Source organism: Pinus tabuliformis, chromosome 4_1 (genome assembly GCF_031772625.1).
Source record: "Pinus tabuliformis cultivar Carrire ecotype Pingquan chromosome 4_1, CPIR1, whole genome shotgun sequence".
NCBI classification, from domain to species: domain Eukaryota; kingdom Viridiplantae; phylum Streptophyta; class Pinopsida; order Pinales; family Pinaceae; genus Pinus; species Pinus tabuliformis.
Genome location: NC_142303.1, coordinates 588,653,584 through 588,662,877, shown reverse-complemented (window position 1 = coordinate 588,662,877; position 9,294 = coordinate 588,653,584). Strand labels below are relative to the sequence as shown.

Below are 9,294 nucleotides of genomic sequence, written 5' to 3'. Positions count from 1 at the left end.
CCATTCTCTACTTTTCTTTGGCTTACCAGGCCGACTAAAAAATCTATAAATAATCCTTTCTGAGATCATACTTTTTGCTCAGTAAAAGGAGTGAGTACTCACCCTATTCCTTAAATAAAAGAGAGAATGTCTTCAAAATTTAATACACAAACATCACACACTTCTAACTGGAGTTTACAGGAAAATTAGTTCCATAGCTTCCTAATTCATCCGAGAAATGGTCTCAACCAACTTGAAATGGTATAAATGAGACATAAATGAAGGATAATAAACAACAAGCCATATGATACCAGAGTTATCATCCAATCTAGATAAATTAGATATCTTATTCTCCATGGTTCTTATAACCACCATCTACATGAGAATTCTCACTTTTAGTTGTTCCCATCTCCCATTCCCAATATTAAGTTCCAATATACACTTCTCAGGAGGACTATAGTTATGGGTGGTTATTGTTGTTGAACGATGGTTATGGATGAATTTGGTGGAAGAGTTAGGTAAAAATTTGTTGCACTGTTGTTATTTCTAAATAAAATGGAAGTCTTTTTTCTTTCCCTTCCTTAGATACTAAGTATTTGCAGTTCTTTATTATTTTCTAGTTTCTAGCATTGGTTCTAATTTTGCCTAACTAGAGTTAGATAGATTAGTTATTGCGTAATTAAGTTGTTATTACCAATTGCTTTGAGGAAGGTTATTTTTTCCATGCATGTAGGTTTGTGAAGTTTGAGAAGGAGCAAACATATTTAGTCAGGGATAGTTTGAGCTATTTTTCTCCAATCTTCAATTTGACTTGGTAAGTCCTCCAACCAACAAGCAATTATTTTGAATTACTGTAAGCTAGTCTAAGAAAAGTAGTGTTATCTTCGAACTTTTCATTGCAAAGGTACATAATGGAAAAACACTAACAACAATCAACATAAAAGCTTTAAGCATGTAAAAAATGGTAGTTCTCTACAAAAAAAACCACATGTTATAAGATGACATATCATTGTAAAATGGAGAATGCTAATATCACAATTGTGAAATGAAGATGACATAAAGATCAATCAATGGTGAAGAGAAATGCTTTGAGTAGAACATGTGTGAGGGCCTCATCATGGGAATGATACAAATGGGTCTTCATCAAAAGATTGCCAATGCACAATGTTCAAAGGATGACATAAAAAATAGTAGTATCGATGTTTCATGGCTTTATTGTAGAGACACAAGTTGGAAAAGCATTACAAAATAGTAGCATGAATATTGTTGCATATCCCAAAATTAGAGAAGATATATTATAGAGGCACAAAATGAAGAAACACCAACAACAATTAACATAAGTTCTCTAAGAATGATAAAAAAATAGTTATTGCAAAACAAAACATGTACCAAAATGGTGTACCATCATAAAATGCATAAAGGGAGCAATAGATGTTTCTATCATAACTATCAATTGAACATTACTCAAAGATCACCCAATGATGAAGATAAATGATTGAGTTGTATGTGAGAAGCCATCTAAACAATATAAAATAATCTCCATGAATATATTTAAATATTTAATAGGTATAAAGGAAGTAACAAACAATACTATCATAACTATGAAATGAAGATCACATAAAAATCATTAAATAATTCAAGTATATATTTCTCTATATGATCATATAAAATATATTTTTTTTAATTATTAAAATACAAAAAATATATATTTAAATTAAAAAACAATTACTATAAACTAAATATATAACAAATTAATATAATAACAAAAAAATATAATAAAATTAATATAATAAGCAATAATTTATTATATAAAAATCATTTTAAAAATTCCAAATAAAATATAAAATCATTTATTCTAATATTGTAAGAGTTAAAAAATCTATATAAAATATATATGTTTAAAAAGAAACTTTTAAATATAATTAAATGCCAAAATCTTATTTTTCTTTTACAAAATGACCTACATAAATATAAATCTATGACAATCTCGCTTAAAATAAATCTATGAGATCTCACTTAAAAAAATAGTTGAGCAAATTTTTCCCCTTTGAACTTAGTTGTATGTTAAATATTAAATCACTTTTTAACTTGTCCTTGAAATACATTATGGATTTGGAAATGGAAAATGTAAATAATGAAAACATCAACACCTTTTATGAATCTTGGATTCATTGTATTTTGAACTTCAATAACAATATATAAAGCAATATTATTTTTTGAGTGGTTTATGTCACTATTATTTTCATCTCCAAAGTAAGGTTGTTACTGCATTTATTGATTTCATTTCCAAAGCATGATCTATTTGCTGCAAGCTGGGTGATATGGTAGATATGAATCCACCTTTTAGCTCAACTTCACGAGATACAATGAACTTCAATTTTTTTTTCTGTGTTTTTAACTTAGTTATATGGTAAATAAAAAACCTCTTTTTACCGAGATACGTTTTGGGTTTGGAGATGGGAAATGTAAACCATGAAAATATCAACTACTTAGATGGACTAAGATATGGATTTGGAGAAGGAAATGTAAACAGGGGAAATATCAACTATTTTTAAAGATGGCATAATATCTAAAAATTTAGATGAACTAAGATATGCTAGTAGATGAGAAGATGATCTATAAAATTCACGGAACAATATCAATAAATCTTTATTTTGAACTATTGGATTTATTGGATTTTGAGTTTTAATAAATATTTTTAAAACAATATTACTTTTTGGAGTTGTTTGTCATATTTTTTTTAATCTCTTAAGCCAACTTTTTAATCTCTATTCATTCCATCTTCAAAGCATGATCCATTTTCTTTTAGCTTGGTGAAATAGGAGAATATGAATCCACTTTTTACCTCATTGTTGAGACAACCTCACTAGATGCAATGAGATACAATTGTTTTTTAGATATACTATTTATTGTGGTTGTTTGAACTTAGTTGTATAATAAATATATAATCACTTTTTAGGTTGTCTTTGATATACACTATGATATTTATTAATTCAATTTTTAATATTTATTAATTATACCTTTTATATAAATATATGGTTATCAATATGAATTTTTATTCTTTTTGTTTCTTTTAATGTGATATGTTTGTAATTTTATTAATAAAAATGAGATTACAATATAACAATACGAATTGAATACATATATTATTTATTATTAATATATTTTAATTCAATGAATATTATGTTTTATGATTATTTTATTATTATTATTTCACTTAATACTTTATTTTATCTATTTACCAATAGAATGATCAATTAACATTTCTTACATTTCTATTTATACATTTCATGTATTAATAGTGGCTTTTCTTACATTTTTACTTATACATTTCATGTATTAATAGATTTTATTTTTGTTAAAATTTGAGACATATCAAGTACATATATGGTTAACATTGTCAATTTAAGACAAAATCGACTCCATTCACCTTTATTGGATATGCCAAAGTGCCTACTTTGTCATAATAATTAGTCATGGCATGAACCCAGTGAATTTTTTTTTCTTGGTAACATTATAAACATAAATAGAACATATCATATGGTCATGGAACTACGAAAATTAACGGTGAATTTCACGTGGAAGACACGAAGACTCATAATTGCAATAACACAGTCAAAACACTCATAAGACCCCTTATTTTCATGCACATAACTTGTTTCCCAAGTTTTTTTATCACCAATAAAAAACACACATACTTTCAATATTACACAAATACATGTATCGCATTTCACAACAAATTTAACAATAATTTCCAAATAATTTCCATATGAACCACTCGTTCTCCCGCACGCACACACCGACAGTATAATAAGCAAATCCCAACCAACAGAAAATGCTTTCTTCCTTCACATGTAAAATGACGGTGTGCGTGTCTTGCTGTACTGTGTTCAACTTTAAGAATTTGATCTCCTCAAAGTGAAAGCAAATCATAATTATTATGAACATCAAACTGAATTGACATGCAAACTTAATCAAAGTCGTTACTATTGATCAAGAGGAATTTTACTCATCATTATTTATCCAAAAATATTTTAAAAATAAAAATCATTTATCAAATGAAGAATATTTTAATTTTTAAGTTGGAAAAAGAAAATTATATATGTTTTATCATTTTATTTAATAAAATTATATTTTTCAAAATAAACTTAACATAAATTTTGAAATAAAACCTATTATAAAATTTTCAATTAATAAAAAAATCATACCTGACCAGCCCCAGACCTGAACCAGCCCCAGCTTCCTTAACATAAATTTTGAAATAAAACCTATTATAAAATTTTCAATTAATAAAAAAATCATACCTGACCAGCCCCAGACCTGACCTGACCTGACCTGACCTGAACCAGCCCCAGCTTCCGCCTCGGGATTCCTCTTGTATCGACGGCAGTGAGGCCTGTTGGCCGGTCCAACGGCCAGGGTTGGTTCTTTCAACTTTCACTACCCTTGGTGCCGTATCGAGGTCTCATTCTTCCGTCAGTGCCCATGACTCCTGCTTGCTGCTTTCTACCGTGGTCTCATTCCAGCTTCGACCCAGAGCTCTGTTGAGGTTTTTGAAAGGCGCTCGAAGTGCCAATCCTTGTCCTCACTGCAGGAGTTGGCATTGCGGGTAAGTTAGCAGCTGATTAGTTTTCCTGTTTTCGTTTTTCTTCACAGCAGATTAAGCTCTTTTCTAAGGAAATCTTCGAATACTTAAATCTATTTGTTGGGGTTTGCTCGTAGGTACACCTTGCTCTCATTTTCGAGTTTTTTACCAGATAGGAGCGGCGCCTTCCAGGAACAGAGATGACTCCCCGGGTTTCCACAGTTATGAGGGCTTCCGCCCTGGTTTGTCTTACAACATGCTGCAGTTTTTTCTTGTTTCCTTCGCGGAAGGAGATGGTTCACCGTTCCTGCGTAGTCTAGCCGTCCTCTCGGGCAAATGTTCATATTTTGGAAAATGTTTCTAGTGTATGCTTATGAAGAGGCACTGAGGGTTCGGTCTGGAGGCCTGAATTCTGTCTTCTGTTTTTTTAAAGAAGTTTGAGGGGATTTCACCTCTGATATTTTGAGCCACATTGGCCAACTCTGTAATTGTAATAGCTACATTTACGCTCTTAAGCTTGTTAATGTGTAATAAAATGGTCGATTTTATATTATCTTGAGTTACTCTTCTTGGGTTATGTTCCACAGAGAACGTTTTCTAAACTTATGCGATGCTGCCATATGTTGCTGGCTTATCGACTATTATTTTCTTTATGTCCTTCTGGTTATGCTATTCTGCAGAGGGTTTGGTTTGGTAATTAGTCTCGGTTACCGGACAGTATACTTATTCGCTATTTCTTGATGTGCTTTTAGCTGGAATTATCTCCGTTGATATTTGTTGGGTTTGATTACAGTTGGGGTTTGGAAGTTCGTCCACCCGGAAACGGGGTCGAACCATGTTTTTCTTATGTCTGCCAGAAATCTGTTCATTATTTACTCTAACCTGTGTAGAAAGTTGTTTTTGACTCTTATCTTTCGACAATTTTCAATAAATATTTCTGGTTTATCCCAAACATATGTTCTTACAGTTAGTTTTCTGGTAAATTTCCTTAGAACTTTATCAATACATGCATAAATCGTAACGAGCCTTGGGTTGATTTAGTCATTGCTTCTAAAATATCTGGAACTCTGTATAGTTGTTGATGTCTACAGAGAAACAAACGAATATTTCTGGCACTGGTTTTGCGGTTATCGCAAGTGCATTTTGTATTTTGAGCAGCTGCGATTTGGATAGAGTTAGTCGATATTTTTATAAAATTGTTGTTTGGGGTCATGGAAAGATCTGAGCTCGGTCCACCGTGATTCTTCGATTTTTTCTTCACGTTGTGTCACAACTTGAAAGAATTTTTTTTAACAGGTTTTTTTGTGTGGAGAAGAATAGCACATGGGGAATGGTTATTTCATTTCTATTTGTTTTCATTACCATCAATGCCAAGAAACAATCCTGTAATGGGAAAAAAATTAAGTTGGTTTTTATATATATTTAAAAGTTTAGTGTATGTATCAGTGAGAATAATAGTCCAGTATAATATATGTATTTGAGAAAATATATCAGAAAAAACATAGTGGCTAACTAAAAAAAAGTTGCTTTAAAAAAACTAAATATAGTTTATAAATTGGATACACTAATCCAAAAAGCTGTCAGAAAAAACATAGTGGCTAACTAAAAAAAGTTGCTTTAAAAAAACTAAATATAGTTTATAAATTGGATACACTAATCCAAAAAGCAAAAATAGAACAAAATTAAAAAACTGTACTATCTGTCTGCCGATCAGAATGTTGCTCAAGTTAAGAAAGATATCCGTTCAGTTTCAGCATTATGAATGTTACACCGTTTGCTATATGATACATTTTCCAGTGAATTGATGTGTTGATTATGGTTAGTGACTCGGACTTTTATGACTAGTCATACTGAAGAATATTTTCGTTTCGACTTTCAATAATTCTATGTTGCAGAGTTATGACCAGAACCTGGTCTTTAGGAAAATCTCATATTGATAACTGTCCGCTACAGTTTTTGAGAGCTAAATCTTATTGATAACTGCCTATAGTTTTTGAGAGCTTTTACCATCATGTTACAAAAGAAGAAGAAACAACTATGAAACATTATTTTTTATAAATAGTCATTAGTAAAATATTTGGTATTCTATTTTCATCTTTCAAATATAGTTTTACAATCCATATGAATAACTTGAAGCTTCAACAAATTAACAACGCTATTACATTTAATATCTTGACTAAAATGTTTCTTCCATATTCCTTTGATCATTCTAAACTTTGTATGAATGTTTCCTCTCAAAAGAAACTCAGCTGATCCCTTCTCTGCAATGGCTCCCTGCAACATGTAGCCCGCTCCATACAGAGGACATTCCGAACAGCGCAGAGACACATGCGCTACAATGGAGTTACTCTCTTGTTTCAAAGTACCATATACCTGCACATAATTAATTGCATTGTTGAAAAAAAGTGGTCTCCATGATACTAAAAAAATTAATATTGTAATGAGTTGGATCACCTGGGTTTTTGCAACAGGAACTTCATTGTAAGAGAGTGTAAACTCAGAATGACGAAGATCCATTTTGTTATATTTGGAATGTTTCATAATTGAGATATTGAACATAGAATCTATTGAAATCAAGTAAGTTGGCACATTCGTCCTATCAGTGCCCGGAAAAACATTTATCTTAAGAAATTTTAAATCCTGCACAGAGCAAGCTATTATTAGTGAAATAAGGAAAAATGCTAAATAGTAATTCTTATTTTCAATAATTGTGAAAATGAAAAACAAAAAAGACTAAACAAAGGCGAGTCCCATATAAAAGTTGAGAATAACAAATTTGAGAGTAAACATTCATGGTTAGCAATGTTTTTAATGGAATGCGGAAAAAAAAAATTGACATTAAATTTATATGATAGTAGGATAGGGGAGTAAAAAAAACATCAAATTGATAATTAGATTCAAAACAACAAATATGCGTGAGATTATGGTAAATCTATTCCAAACACCAAAATTCCAGTCCGAAATTGATGATGGGACTTGCATTTCATACTGCCTGTATCTTCCTGCACTACAAGCATATAAGTGATGCCTCCAAAAAATATTCTCGAAATTTATAATAAACATGAACATGCCTTGTTTCTACTAGATTGATTGAAATTTGATTCCCTATTTTTAGTGAACGATCTATTACTATTTTTTTTTTCTTTGTAAATCAAATAAAGAAATATATTGCTGATTTACCTGAATATTCAATTCTGGTGGATGTGGGTGAAGAATGAGCCATACAATAATTGAAACAGCAGCTATAGTGCATAGCACATAGAAAAAGCACATCCAAAGCCCGTTTAGAAAACTTTGTTCTTCTTCACTTGAATCTTCTACTATTTTTGACAAAGTGCGCAGAAGTCTTCTGGATGACCCATTCCTTCTCCATACAGAAGAAAGTTCAAAAGAATACGTCCCGGAGCTTCGCTGCGAAGATAAAAGAACAGTGGAACTCGAGTTCCGAGGATTCAAAAACTCATCGTCTGGCTCAGATAAGCTTGGGCGGGCTCTGTTTGTGTCTGCATTTGAACTCTTAGGGCTTTCCACATAATAGCTCTGGGGATTCCTAGGAATGGAAGAAAGCATCTCTGCACTGAATTCAGTGAAACAATCTACTTCTTTTACAAATAAATAATTGTCCACACGCCTTTTTGCTGTGCAAAGCGTGGGAAAAGATTTGTTCCTTGCTAAAGCTCTTCAACTGTGAATGAATAAATAAATCTGATTAGGGTTTTAATCTATGTCTTCTATTTGTTTTCTGTTTGTTTTGCATGGTATTTTCTGATTTATTTTTTGGTATTTTTTTATTTAACTTTTTGTTAATTTTCAGATATTTTAATTTCTAGTCCAGTTGAATATCTAGTATTTTTTTATTTAACTCCCAAGTTCAGTTGATTTTTAGATATTTTGACTTTCTTCTTTAGTTAATTCTTAGATATTTTAATTTCTAGTCCAGTCTAATATCTGGTATTTTATTTTTTATTTAACTTTTAATTTCAAGTTTAGTTAATTCTTAGATATTTTAATTTCTAGTCCAGTCTAAATTTTATTTAACTCCCAAGTTGAAGTCTAGTTAATTCTTAAATATTTTAATTTCTAGTCCAGTCCTAATTTCAAGTCTAGTTAATTCTTAGATATTTTAATTTCTAGTCCAGTCTAATATCTGTTATTTTTTATTTAACTCCCAATTTCAAGTCTAGTTAATTCTTAGATATTTTAATTTCTAGTCGAGTCTAATATTTGTTATTTTTTATTCAACTCCCAAGTTCAAGTTTAGTTAATTCTTAGATATTTTAAATTTCCAGTCCAGTGGAATATCTGGTATTTTTTTATTTAACTCCCAAGTCCAGTTAATTTAGATATTTTGACTTTATTAGTCAGTTAATTCATGTCTTAACTCCGAGATGCTTAAATCTTTTTGAAGTTGTTAATTATTCAATTTACTTTGCTTCCACAAAATTTAATTCTCAAGTCTAGTTAATTCTTAAGATATTTTGACTTTCTTTGTCAGTTAATTCAGTGTCTTAACTCTGAGATGCTTAAATCTTTCTAAGTTTAACTTTGCTTCCACAAAATTTAACAGTTTTATAACTCTTTGTGAGTTAACAGAGTTGGTAACCATATGCATATGCATGTACTTTGGCCAATTAAATTTGATTATATATTATTAGCATGCCTCTGCAACAACTAGTTTATCAAATAGTTGTGTATCAAAATATTATTATTACATAAAATTGTTATAATTT

General features: G+C 30.5%; 1 protein-coding gene and 1 long non-coding RNA gene across 2 annotated transcripts; one reads left to right on the top strand and one right to left on the bottom strand.

Moving 5' to 3' along the window:
• The first annotated feature begins 4,334 nt into the window (after window positions 1-4,334).
• On the top strand, window positions 4,335-5,117 carry LOC149177340 (uncharacterized). Its single transcript, XR_016258761.1, has 2 exons — window positions 4,335-4,588; window positions 4,702-5,117. It is a non-coding gene; the product is annotated as an uncharacterized LOC149177340 (long non-coding RNA).
• A 1,538-nt stretch (window positions 5,118-6,655) lies between these two features.
• On the bottom strand, window positions 6,656-8,244 carry LOC149177339 (uncharacterized). The gene is made up of 2 exons (XM_089421722.1): window positions 7,745-8,244; window positions 6,656-7,204 (listed from the first exon to the last, which is right to left on the bottom strand). Exons 1-2 carry the CDS (start codon window positions 8,132-8,134, stop codon window positions 6,656-6,658), a joined length of 939 nt encoding a protein of 312 aa, XP_089277848.1. The 5' UTR covers window positions 8,135-8,244.
• Between the last annotated feature and the right edge of the window lie 1,050 nt (window positions 8,245-9,294).